This window comes from Diplotaxodon limnothrissa, linkage group LG7, assembly GCF_057381915.1.
Source record: "Diplotaxodon limnothrissa isolate DT_005_m linkage group LG7, D_limnothrissa_male_GT1.1, whole genome shotgun sequence".
Lineage (NCBI taxonomy): Eukaryota > Metazoa > Chordata > Actinopteri > Cichliformes > Cichlidae > Diplotaxodon > Diplotaxodon limnothrissa.
The window spans coordinates 62,452,398-62,466,923 of record NC_140602.1 but is presented as its reverse complement, the minus strand read 5'-3'; the positions used below and the strand labels follow the sequence as shown (position 1 = coordinate 62,466,923).

General features: G+C 40.1%; 1 protein-coding gene across 1 annotated transcript in view; it reads left to right on the top strand.

Moving 5' to 3' along the window:
* The first annotated feature begins 8,489 nt into the window (after nucleotides 1-8,489).
* Nucleotides 8,490-14,526, top strand: part of LOC146629478 (tyrosine-protein kinase transmembrane receptor ROR2-like) — a 59,645-nt gene continuing 53,608 nt past the window's right edge. Inside the window, exon 1 of the mRNA XM_085357133.1 lies at nucleotides 8,490-8,562. Coding sequence (XP_085213259.1) covers nucleotides 8,490-8,562 — 73 coding nt within the window. The remainder of the gene's footprint in view (nucleotides 8,563-14,526) is intronic.

The window sequence follows — 14,526 nt, the reverse complement described above, 5'->3', positions numbered from 1 at the left end:
CTTCAAACCTTTGAGCTGTAGTGTAGATTGCAATGATAGTGTATAGTTATCTATTACAGAAGAATATATAGAAGTCTGAGGACAGGGAGACACTGTAAAAAAGTTATGAGCTGTCTTGCTGCAGAGAAAGTGGAGTCTGTCATCCTTGAAAAGCTCCCAAGATAGGCAGCTGGCAGGTTGAATGATGCTCTGCCTCTGTGGTCAAGTACAGACATAGGCCTTAAGCAACCATGAGCCACTGATAAGTGTGAGAAATTAGTGCACTTAATGCAGCGGTCCCCAACCCCCGGGCCTCGGAAAGGTGCCGGTCCGTGAGTCGTTTGGTACCGGGCCGCGAGAGTTGAGGCTCAGGTGTGAAATGTATGGTTTTCAGGGTTTTTATCGGTATTCAGAGTTATTTTGTTATCGTTTTTATCGTTAACTCGGTGTCCCTGGGTCTTTTCAAGTGTGTCATAAATAAATCTTCTTTTTTTCCGGTACCGGTACTAGTTTTATTTTGTTGTATTTATCCGCGACACCTTAAAGGCCGGTCCGTGAAAATATTGTCGGGCATAAACCGGTCCGTGGCGCAAAAAAGGTTGAGGACTACTGACTTAATGCATGTTTCCTAATTATATACGTATGAGCCACTAATAGGAGAAAATGAGCACGCAATAAAGTGGACTTGTTAGGGAGAGATTGCCACCAGAGTTAAAACACTCCAACTCAATTTTGATGACAGAAACAGCTAAAAAATGAGCGTTTTGTTGAAACTGATGACAAAATCCTGATCAGATACAGACAGACACATGCATACAACACACACTACTGCTCAAAAGTTTGTGGTCAGATTCAAACATTCTTGTCTTAATTTTAAAATTATATTTGCTATAACATAAAATTAGGCAAAGTTTATCAGAAATGTTTTCACAGATGTGTGTTTAATGAATCATTTATGTTAAATCACCCATGATGCATTAGGAAATGTCTACACACTTATACATGGGCCCATTTTTAGTAGCCATCACTCCTGTGTGGACAGATCACATGGTTATAAACCAGGTGAAAACTGACTTCAAACGTTTGAGCTGTAGTGTAGATTGCAATGATAGTGTATAGTTATCTATTACAGAAGAATATATAGAAGTCTGAGGACAGGGAGACACTGTAAAAACGTTATGAGCTGTCTTGCTGCAGAGAAAGTGGAGTCTGTCATCCTTGAAAAGCTCCCAAGATAGGCAGCTGGCAGGTTGAATGATGCTCTGCCTCTGTGGTCAAGTACAGACATAGGCCTTAAGCAACCATGAGCCACTGATAAGTGTGACAGATTAGGAAACATGCATACAGTTCATTAGTTAGACTCCTATGAACCACTAATAGGAGAAAATGAGCACGCAATAAAGTGGACTTGTTAGGGAGAGATTGCCATCAGAGTTAAAACACTCCAACTCAATTTTGATGATAGAAACAGCTAAAAAATGAGCGTCTTGTTGAAACTGATGACAAAATCCTGATCAGATACAGACAGACACATGCATACAGCACACACTACTGCTCAAAAGTTTGTGGTCAGTTTCAAACAGTTGTCTTTTAATTAATAATTTACATTTACTTTTAACATAATATTACATGAAAATGATCATAAATGTTTTCACAGATGTTTGTTTAATTAATCATTGAAGTTAAATCACCCATGATGCATTAGGAAATGTCAACACACTTATACGTGCGCCAAATTTTAGAAACAATCACTCCTGTGTGGACCGATCACATGGTTATAAACCAGGTGAAAATTGACTTCAAACGTTTGAGCTGTAGTGTAGATTGCAATGATAGTGTATAGTTATGTATTACAGAAGAATATATAGAAGTCTGAGGACAGGGAGACACTGTAAAAAAGTTATGAGCTGTCTTGCTGCAGAGAAAGTGGAGTCTGTCATCCTTGAAAAGCTCCCAAGATAGGCAGCTGGCAGGTTGAATGATGCTCTGCCTCTGTGGTCAAGTACAGACATAGGCCTTAAGCAACCATGAGCCACTGATAAGCGTGACACTACTGCTCAAAGGTTTGTGGTCAGATTGAAACAGTCATCTTTTAATTAATAATTTACATTTACTTTAACATAATATTACATGAAATTTATCAGAAATGTTTTCACAGATGTGTGTTTAATGAATCATTTATGTTAAATCACCCATGATGTATTAGGAAATATCTACACACTTATACATGGGCCCATTTGTAGTAACGATCACTGCTGTATGGACTGATCACATGGTTATATACCTGCAACACATCTGACAAGTGCAAACAGAAAATGGAGTGATCCATCACAAACTTCAACAATTTGCTCTTTTTAATCCACACAATGATTTTGGTTTGTGCTGATATCTTTGGAAAAAGATTTCTTCACTGACAAGTTGGGATCTAACATCACAAACTGACATCTGGTGATACGATGTACCAAATAAAAATGGGCCTCAGTAGATGTCATGGTTCCCTTGCTCTCTTTTGCTGGCCTGCTTCTTTCTCTCTCCTCTTTCGGTGTATGCCTGTGTTGTTGTCCGTGTGCTTGTCTTTTTTAGGGGATGCTCCTCCATCTTCCCGTCCCTCAGTCACTTGTGAACAATCAGCTGATTACTCGCCTGTTCCTCGCGAGGTCTTCATGCTGGCTTCTAAACAACCAGATCATTGCAGTACCAAGGTAACGTATTATGCCACAGTCATGTCACATTTTCCATCAGTTCTTGCCTTTGAATTGAATAGAATAGAATAGAATAGAATAGAATAGAATAGAATTCAACTTTATTGTCATTGCACATGCACAGGTACAGGGCAACGAAATGCAGTTTGCATCCATCCAGAAGTGCTTTAGTGATATAGATATATTACAATATATATTAGCAATAATATAGATATGTGAGTATATTACAGAAATGGGTCTATTATGGTATGTTATAATGTACACGGTATGAAGTAGGTTGTGAATATTCTATAACTATAAGTATGTACAGGCTGTAGTGAGTACAAGCTATGTACAGGATATGAACAGGATATAAATATGAAAAACTATACAGAATATGAAATAAATAACTTTACAGAATCTGGGATATACAGCTATACAGAAATGGGAACTATGCAAGTTGTAAACAGTTGTAGGATTAAAAATTATCGAATGTACAGAATGATTATTTACACAGAGCTATACAGTAGTGCAGTTAAGATAAGTGAGGGTGTAGATAGTTTCTACAGAGGCTGTATAAAGTGCTAGTGGTTGTGAGTGGTGGTTCAGTCCATGTTATTATTGTGTTTGAGGGTACAGTTGTCCATTGTGGGTGTGTGTATGTTCAGTCCATGAGTTTAACGTGGGTCAGATGTCAGGAGGCAGAGTTCAGGAGTCTGACAGCTGTGGGGAAGAAGCTGTTCCGGTACCTGGTGGTCTTAGTCCGGAGGCTCCTGTGGCACCTCCCAGAGGGCAGGAGGGTGAAGAGTCCATGTGATGGGTGACTGGGGTCTTTGATGATTTTCCCAGCCCTTTTCAGACACCGCTTCCTGTAGATGTCTTTTATGGCAGGAAGTGGTGCTCCGGCGATGCGCTGGGCAGTTTTCACGACCCTCTGCAACGCCTTCCGGTCCGAGGCAGAGCAGTTCCCGTACCAGACTGTTATACAGTTGGTCAGGATGCTCTCGATGGTGCAGCGATAGAAGTTCACCAGGATGTCTGAGGACAGGTGGTTCTTCCTCAGAGTCCTCAAGAAGAAGAGGCGCTGGTGAGCCTTCTTGACCAGCTTGGAGCAGTTGGTCGTCCAGGTGAGATCCTCGGAGATGTGGACTCCCAGGAACTTGAAGCTGCTCACACGCTCCACAGCCGTCCCCTTAATGTGGATGGGTGGATGTGGGTCAGCATTCCTCCTGTAGTCCACGATGAGCTCCTTGGTCTTCTCGGTGTTAAGCAGCAGGTTGTTTCTGTCGCACCACTCAGCCAGACGATCCACCTCCTCCCTGTAGGCGGCCTCATCGTTGTCACTGATGAGGCCAATCACCGTGGTGTCATCTGCAAACTTAATGATGGTGTTGGAACCATCAGCAGGTCTGCAGTCGTGGGTGAAGAGGGAGTAGAGGAAAGGGCTCATCACACAGCCTTGTGGTACACCGGTGTTCATTGTGATGGTAGATGAGCAGCGGTTATCCAGCCGGACATGTTGGGGGCGGTTGGTCAGGAAGTCCAGTAACCATTTGCAGATGAGGGAACTGATACCCAGGTCTGTCAGTTTCCTGATGAGTTGTGAGGGGTGGATTGTATTGAATGCTGAACTGAAGTCTATAAACAGCATTCTGGCGTAGGTGTTGTTGTTGTCCAGGTGTGAGAGGACAGAGTGCATTGCGATGGAGACTGCATCCTCTGTGCTCCTGTTCCGGCGGTATGCGAATTGGTGGGGGTCCAGGGTGGGGGGGAGACAGGATTTGAAGTGTGCTAGGACCAGTCGCTCTAAGCACTTAGTGATGATGGGGGTGAGTGCTACTGGGCGGTAATCATTGAGGCAAGATGGGTTGCTCACTCTTTGTTTCTGTGCAGACGTTTCAGTGTTACGGATCTCCATGACCTTCTGTGACAGTGTCTGAGTGTGCCTCCAGACAACCTTCCCTACCTCTGCCCCGTCTCCTGGAGCCCACAGTGTTTATCCTGTATTGATAACTATCTGCAAATATACCTGTAAGACTTTACCACAGTGTCTCATCATCATTCTGTTGTTTTCATAACAGTACACTGTAGAAATAATGGACTGGCTAATAGGTATTGAGGTCATAGTGAATGTAGTTTATTAGTGTGTGTCGTAGTATGATTTTGTTGTTTATAGGATTTAAGATTAGAAAATAGAAAATAGTCCTGGGATGGGAACAAAGAACTGGGGTGCAGGGAAGTGGGGCAATTAACCCCCAAACACAGGACAGTAGCAAGATTTACTGAGGGTGAGGGGCAGACAATTGCCAATGTACATTACCTTAAAAGGAGATGGGGGTCAGGGTGTCAGCACCCCAGGCCACTTTACCAGTGTTTTTCCATTGTGGGGGATTTACTGTAGAAATTGGAGACCAGAGACTATAACTGTAGCTGTTGTGTGAAACTCTTCAGATCAGCCTTTAGAGTAGGACTGCACAGGATGCAGTGTGCTGATCTCCAGATGCATCTGTAAGGAAAATGGGTAATAAAAGGATTGTGTGAAATTTGGAAACATCTCTGCGTGATCTCTACCGAGACAAAAAGAATCGGAGAGACCGACGTCTCAACAACACTAAGTAGATATTCCACTAAATCTCATTTGTGATTTATGATAAATGTTACCATTAATTATTTATATTTCTTTACGCTTCTGATTAATTTAGTAAAACTTCTAAACGATTTTTACTGTTGTCAGAAAATAAGACATTTCTAATTCTCTACAGACTTTTGAGCTGTAGTATAGATTGCAATAATAGTGTATGGTTATTGTTTATAGCAGATGAAATAGCAGTATCAGGACAGATACGAGAGAAACGCTCTCGTATTTTAACATTAAACTCATAACTTTCCTTTTTGATGGTTTGCATTTGGCCTCTCAGGGCCACTGCAGTACAGCCCCCCCCCCATTTTTTTTTAACTTAACCCAACAACATAGTTGGTTAAATTATACAAAAAAAAAAAATCATATGTGCCCATAAAAGAGGTCAAAATCACAGAACTCTACTCAAAGTTAACAACAACCAATACTGATACCTCAAACAAACTGACCTCACTAAAGAAGACAAAGGGGGAAACTTAAATAGTGGCTGATCAGCCCACAAAAATCACAAAAAGGGGTAAAGCACACAAAAACCTAACTGAGACCAAAACCAGTTATTTATTATCCTGTAAATTAAACCTTATATTTAAAGAAAGACCAATGTGAATGCAGTGTTGTGTGTAAGCCTCTACACTGATATTACCACTGTGTGGCTGTAACTGCAGCCATCACATCGCCTGACCACGTTAAGGTGGTAATCTCTCAGGGGGAAAACAGAAAAACAAAACAACAAAAAATAAAATAAAATAATGCTCATCAGATTCTAACAATTCAAAACATGACATTTACCTTAACTGGATGACCTATATAATAAATATATTCTAACCCAACAATAGTACTTCACACTATTGCCAATATTAACAAAACCAAAAAGGGTAAGCCAAGTTATTTAAAAAAAGACAATTCACAAAGTCTTGAAAAATAGAAATAAAGAATAAAAATCCTCAATCCACTCTATAACAACAGTCTCCTGCTTCCCTGCAGATCAACACGTTCTCACTCCTAACTCGTCATATGTGCGACGCCCATACAGCATGTATCACTTCTCAGTTATTTATTGCACTTCTTGCTCGTCAGTGAGGCACTTTTAGTGCTTTATCTATTTTTGTGTGGGGACTTGTTATAAATCAGTCTTCAACCTTTAATCTCTCTCTGAAAATGACTGGGATTAAATGCAGTGTAATAAACTTTCCTGAACGTGTGTCTTGTCATGATCTCCAGTGCTGCCATTTCATAGGATCTCCTGTCCAGGGCTTCTCAAACGTTGGTTGTTTTTATAACTCCTCTCACCTTCTGCTCTTGTGTCTGCTGTGATAAGCCTTTTATACTCACCCATTTTATTTCCATTTCTGTTTCTCACTATTTTTCTTAACAAGATTAAACCAGAATCAAGGTATGACTCAAGTATGTGAGGAAATTCTACACTAATTGGTACCTGCGGTCTTTCTTCTGTTGCATACCACACCCCAAAGAATGGACACACATAATGCAGACACATTTTCAGTGACCCAAATAACATTCAAACACGCTCCGTATCATAACCTCCTTTTTGTTTGTGTTTATTTTAAGCAGTTGATTTAACATAAGGATTAAAATAGAAAGAACAATCCTTGAAATAACACATGTGTGAAATACATAATAAAAAACATAAAATAAATAAATATGTCAAACCTCCTGAGATCCAGCCTCACAATCACTTGTTCTATGACGACTAAAGGAAGTTTATTTACTTCACAGACCCAGTGACGCCCATTCAGTTTCATTGTCCAGGAAATAACAGCTGATGCTCACTTCTGTTTAAGACACAGTCCAATCTTAGGTTTCTCATCCTGAGTGGAACAATGGGTCTATGTGAGTACAGCTGCCTTTTTCAGATCATCTCTACATTATATGAGTTGATGATTCTAGCATTACAGAAAATGTCTTAATATTTCCAGACTCAGCTGTGGTGAGATCTTTAGTTTTCTTTCTTGTGTTTCAGTGACAGCCTTAGCCATCACAGCCGGGCATTTAACAAACCTATTTGCTTATTTATTTATTTTTATTTTATCTCTAAAACTCATAGGTAAATACATATCAATACATGTATTCATTGTGAAGCATCCTGATGATCAGTAACCAAGTGTTTCTTCCTGAAACAATTACATGTAACTGTGCTGCAGTCAGGATAATACGATGTAGTATGAGGGCAAAGTTAAGAAAGGTATTATCGATCATTTTGAGAATAAAGTCAAAATGTGGAGATTACAGCTGTCTCAAGGCAAGCTGCCATGGTTGCTACTGTATATCATCTGAGTTGGTGAAACCGTACTTCAGAATTGGTTTTAGCAAGAAGGAAACATGAGCTAAAATAACCAGAACACAACTTTAAAATGCTTTTCACAGGAGTTTTAGCTCATAAACACAGTGTGGTGATAAGTATTAGGTTGTACCAAAAAAAGGGCTAGTAATAATAATAATGGATTGCATTTATATAGCGCTTTTTTTTACAGTTGTAGCCACAGCTGCCCTGAGGCAGGCCGACAGAAGCGAGGCTGCCATATCACGCCATCGGGCCCTCTGGCCTCTACTAGTAGGCGGTAGGTGAAGTGTCTTGCCCAAGGACACAACGACCAAGACTGTCCGAGCCGTGGCTTGAACCGGCAACCTTCCAATTACAAGACAAACTGCCAAGTCTTGAGCCACGATCTAATGGACAGATGCAAGGTTATCGATGGTTACATCCTCGTGCAATAAAGAGGTTGAATGTTGTATCACACAATGGCTGATCAATTTGTTTCACTAACTCATCTAAATAAGGAATTTTGTAGCAGAAACAGTAATTATAGCAGTTTGTTGTGGAACAGTAATGTCCATATCAACAACTTTTTTCTTGTGGCTCTAATACTCCATCGTAGCGTAGAGCCTCCCCGTCTTCTCTGTAGCTCAGTTACTTGATCTAAATCCTTGATCAGCTGTGTGCTGAGCTATGGCCCAGTTAGATGTTAATGTGTGTTCTTATGTTGTGTTATAGTGACAGCTGTGTGTACTGCTGCAGGAGCAAGTAAGCTAATTTGAATCAAAGCCCAATCCATGTCTGATACATGTCTTGTCTTCCTGCAGTAGGTGCTGTAGTCACTGCTCCTGCTCTTCTGGGAGTTGCAGGTTTCAATTCAGCTGGAATAGCTGCAGGCTCCTGCGCTGCAGGCATGATGTCGTCTGCTGCAGCTTCTAATGGAGGAGAAGTGACAGCCGGAGGTGTGGTGGCTGTTTTGCAGTCAGCAGGTAAATAAATAATTAGACGTTTTATTAGGATTTTAACTTACAACAACATGCAAAAAGAAGAAGTTCATGGCTTTGGGCCTTGGATTCCAGGCCGGAGTTGTGTCCTCAGCCTGTAGTCTGACTTGGAGGAAGAAAACTAAATCTTGTGGACCCCATTGCAGTGTGAGTGTGGTAGTTTCTTACTGGTCAATAGTAGACCTTACTACGTTCTTGTACGGGAGTCATTGTGAACCATACGTAACATTTGACGTTTGTCGACAGGATTTTTGACCAGCATACAAAACCACCTGCCTTAGACTGATCAATATGGCTGATGAACTATCTGAAACCGTTAATATGGTGTCACCATTTTTTATTGGTGCACCCTGTGTACCAGAATTTTGTGGCTTAACACGAATTACGAAGACCGGGAGAGCCAGATTAGTGCAATGCTCCATGCTCAAAAGTGGTCTATAGAACAGCAGTGTGATTTTGTGCTGAGTGCATTAGGAGAACCACAACGTGAAATTCTTATTTTGGAGCAAGTGGAGCGGGATACGCCAGATAAGATCTTTCTTCAACTTAAAGAACTGTACGGGGACAAAACAGCTGTGGGTACCTTGCGTGCCATGTTTTATGACTGCAGACAAAGGCCAGAAGAGCCTATTAGAAAGTTCACTTTACATTTAAGGGAGATCTGTAATTTATTACTTTGGTTTGATTTTTCAGTTTTAACGATGGATAAGCTTGGTGTTAGTCCTTTCCATCAAGTTTGCTTTGTTAAAGCTGTTTTCTGCTTACAGTATGTGAATATCAAATAAAGTCTTATGAATCAAATTATGTCAGTCCTTCATCACATGTATCACTTGTTTTTTTGGAGTGTTTTTTTTTCTTTGTTTTTTAATTTTGTTATCCACATGAAAAATTCCAAAACTGCAGATTTTAGACACTTTAGACCTAAAATGTATATTCATTAGGGGAAAAAAAATTCATTTGTGATAGTAAACGTAAAACAACCTGAAAGACTCCATGTGACAGTCAGAACATTGAGCTTAACAACTAAGGTCCAGTTATTTGTTTTAACAAACATTTCAGGCACATCCTCTAGTCTATTTGTAGGATTGTTGGCTGTCCACTCAAGAAGTTCAGAATACAAAAAGCAGAATAAGAGATTTTTGACTACCTGACTTCTGTCTGTATTAAGAGTGGCCTTTGCTGCCCCTGGGTGGGTCCGGGATGGGCGTGAGGTTCTGGGGGCGCTCCGTCTCTGGGCTGGGGCCCGGGCTGGGCCTCGGGGGCTTGGGTCCTGGTTGGTGTGTTGCCGGGGTTGTGGGCGGGTGGGTGCATGGGGGCCCAGCCCTGGAGCAGGGTGCCGCCGGTGCGTCGAGCCACCTGGGGGGCTCTTCAACTGGTGGGGGAGATAGTCACATCTTGCAGGAGCTTTCCTCTCTTCAGGAACTCTCTCTGCAGGAGGGGGAGATACAGGAGAGGTGGAGGAAGATCTCAGCCTGGGCGTTTATTGTCTTATGTAGTCTGGAAGATGAGTGGATGGTGGGGTGGGTGCAGTTTTCTCTGTGGTGGGGTTGGGTGGACTGTCCCGGGCTCTGTGGGGCCGGGAGGCGCTGCTGCACTGGGCCCCGGTCTGGATGGGCCTGGGCCCCCTTTCCCTGGCGGGTCGCGGAGTGTGGGAGTGCCTACTGGGGTCAGATAGATTTCGTTAAATATTTACAAGAAATCAGGCATTATACAGTGTAAACTTCAGTCCAGTGTGATTTGGATGCTCAGCAGAAAATGTAGCCAGATATCAGCTGGGTTTAGATACAGTTCAGATAAGTTGGGAAATTCAAATTGTTACTGCAGCAGAGTACACAAGGCAGGAACAAATGAACACATGCAGCATACCTAACAGCAATAATGCTTTGCAAAAATAGAAGAAATATAGACTATGCAGGTACAATGAATAGATATGTACTTATATATGTAAATCACTCTATCTATCTATCTATCTACACATACACACACACACGTACACACACACACACACAAATACACACACATACATATACAGACATACATATATACACATATATGATGCAATTATACAGATTACTAGTAGAAGAAGAATGAAACATAGTGCAGTGTTTGGGTGTTAATAGTAGCAGGTATTTAGTATTGCACACTGATATATGTAAAGACCCCAGTGTGTTCATATGTGGTGTACATTCACTGCTGTTGTGCAGTGTACAGTCTGGCAGGAGCAGCAGCCTGTCACTGAAGGGACTGCTCAGTGTTGTCAGGGTGACCTGTATGGGATGGATCGAAGATGGGGTATTTTAATCGAGTATATAGGGAAATGTGAACTCCTCTGACAATCTGAGTAATTGGATAACGCACTGTTATTGAAGTTTCCAACTTCTGAGCCACAGAAAGACATAACAGGCTTCATTAGGTTACCTTCCACTTGTTGACAGCAACTAAATAAAACCAACATATCCACATAATAACACCTTAAAGCAGGGGTGTCAATCTTAAATGAGCTGTGGGCCACTGCTGGTACTGTCATGTCATTGGAGGGCCACTTTAGTGTTCAAGTAGTACAAAAACAAACAAACAAGAAAACACCCACAAATCTTTCAGAAAATGTAGTGTTTTGTTTGTTTGTTTTAAGTTTCAAATATTGTATAACAAAACTGCAAATGTGAATGCAAAAAACTTCTCACTCTTAACTAACTGAAACCTTGTTATTGAACTAACAAATAAAAAGGAAAGATACTCTCTTTCTGGCCAGACACGTGGAAGCATTTCTACAATAGTTTTGTCCATATTTAACAAAATAAAAATGCAGACATAAGTGAACACATTAGTTTTTGACTGCTAGTGAAAATTGTTTTCTTTACATATAACTCTCTCACTGAACTAATACAGCCAATCCCTCAACATGTTTTTACTCTCTGCTCATATTGCCCTCATTTTAAAACATTTTTGCTTTTTAAACAACTTATTTTCAATTTCCACAAAATCCCCCGTAACAAAAACTAACTTCAAGGGCCAAATTGCATTTCCTTTCTTCACGTCAACAGTAGGGGTGGCAAGTAGGGGTGACGTGGGCCGCAGGTGGCCCCTGAGCCGTGAGTTTGAGACCCCTGGTTTACCTACTGTCACTGCAGTGATATTAGCGTTTTTGTTTTGAAAGGTTACTAGGGGATGCTGGCAACAATCTTGGAAGAGAACAATACAATCTGTTATAAGGCCTTCACTGGAAAATATTTGGAATGTAATACCAACATGTAATTTGAAGATAACATGTAGTCAAAGAAGCTTGCAAAGAAAAGCATCTGGACTTCTTTAAGTTACTTGAAGACGTAACTTAAAGAAGTTGCAAGCTCCTTTGACTACGATGACCTGGATGACTGAGAACCTTCACAGACAAGATAACATATAGTATTTCAGTGACCAAATAGTATTTGGGTAAAAGTTACTGAATAGTGTTGGAATAAAGTGTGAAAATTGTGAAGGATTAAAATATCCAGGAGCTCAAATTACTTCACCAAAACATGTTTCAATCATATTTTATCAACACAAATTGCACAGGTTTATTGAATATGAATAACTTGTGTTAATTCACCTCAATAGTTTAAGTTCGTGCCAAAGCAAAACATCTGTGTGCAACCAGTGTCCACTATTGAATTATCTAAACCAACATGTTTTTTTTCAGTGCATAATCACATTTAGTGAAATAAACTATTAAACCAGAATTACATATTAGGATTTAGCCAAGTGTTAGGATGTAATGCAGAGTAGTATTTCTAGTAGGCTTTTTTTGATATGCCTGTTTTCATTTTATTTTCTAATTTTTAAAGAAGGCTTTAGAAAGGTCAAAATAAATCTTCTGTAAGGGAGTATCAGCTATTCTAGTAGAATTTATTTTACCAATGCAAGGGTGCATTAGTACCTTGTAATACAACATATCTATTTCATAAAGGGCGAACACAAATGTCCAAAGAGACTTCCTGGCAGCTGCCATTTTAAGTATAACCTCTGGTACGGGCACGTTCAGTTTGCAGCAGCTATACAACAGTGGCCTCTAGAGGTGTTTACACACTATGACCAAATCAGACAATGCAACACAACACGCAGGTTGCCCCAATGAATTGATTAGGCTGGTAGCAGTGACTTGTTAACTTATCATTTATCAAGCATATCTCCCATGAATGATATGAAATAATTTAGAGACATAACATTGACTAAACAAAGTAGAAGCTGCAATCAGTTTTTAGGAAAGTGAGTTTAATAAGAGTAGGTGAAATAATGCAGTAATTTCTTAGATTTTATAATCCCTTTATAAATCATGTTGGCTACAGCCTATTTAGCAGTGCAACAAGAGCATTAGACAAACAAACAAATAAATAAACAGTCAGCAAAAACAAAAAAGTTAGTACCCAGGGATAAAAATGTTGAGTATGAAAGGGAAACCTAATGGACAGATGTGATGCCTGAACAGTGGTGGCTTTAAGTGATGTATCAACTTAAACATGCATCCACAGTCTATGTTACATAAGTACGATGATCAGTGGTGACGGCTGGCGCCACTTTGGAAGCAGAAACTGTTGGTTTGAAAGCCTTTTGTGTCTCCTTGTGGCGGGACTCTTATACTGTACTGTGAGATGTCGAGCAGTGACCCCCCCCGTCACTCTGGCTCCTACCTCAAAGCACACTGTGCGCTGTCGATCTTACACACAATAATACGCACAATAATATTATATTATATTATAATATTATAATATAATATAATATAATATATTCAATATTTAGTATTTACTGTTATATTCACATAGATCATCGCGATGATGTTATTTAGTATATTGCTTTCTTTTTTTTTTTGCTCGTTTTCTCTTTTTTCTTTCCTGACAGGTGATCCAGGTGATTGATATATGTATTTTTTTGTCTGTTTGTTTTTCTTTTTTGTCCTTTATCACGTTCCTCTTCCCCGCTGTTTTTCCTTTCCTCTTTCTTTCTCCATTTTCTTTCCCGCAGTCAAATCTGTCCCATGTTTAGCAAGTGAAAATAAAACAAAATAAACAATAAAAGCAAAGGTGAATCAAATAGATCATTAAGGCAAGGCTGGGATGGTCCATTTGGTAAAGTAAATCTGTTGGGCATCTTTCTTTGTCTTTACACAATAATTCTGATGGCAAAAGAACCAAACGGGACAGGCAAAAAAAAAAAAAAGAAGATGTCGAGCAGTGTCAGTAGTATGCTAGAAAGTGATACATTAACATTTCTGGGGTCACCATGAAGAGCTCACTTCCTTTCTTGCTCAGTGTGTAAAATGTGGTACTTAATGGATTGAAAAGAAAAAGGATGGCACCCTTGTAGTTCACACAGGTGGTGATGATTCAGGGTTTTAATTTGTAAGGTTTGAATTTTGAGCCATCATAAATTTTAAACCAGGAAAGTATAATATTTAACATATGATAAGTCAAAGCTAATATAGCTGCTCATATATAGCTACTTATAATTTGAAGAGCTGCCTACACCAATGAGTAGACTTCCCAGAATGGAAACAGCACTCTTTGTGAGGTTGGAGAAAACAGTCAAGTTGTTAAGAACTCTGACTGAGAAGAATCCGCCTGTGTACAGCAGCAGGCTGCCTTCCTAGAATTTGGATATCCCCCGTGCGCTCGTCTCTGCATTATGTGCATTACCTCTCTTGGAAAATTAAAACCACAGCAGCTTTTTATAGCTTTTTTCATTCACTATCAGCTTACACCAAAAGTCTACTCTGAAGAAGATTATTCAAAACATGCAACGCAGTCACCAATCCCAGCAAATCCACCCCTAAGTCAGACTGTACAATACAGAAAATAAAAGAGCTACAGCTCAGACTCTACAGGCTTCAGTTAGCATGTTAAATGTGAAAGCTCAGTTAGAAAAAGACTGAACAAAAACGGCCTGAGTTTAGCAATTAACCAAAGTGACAAACAT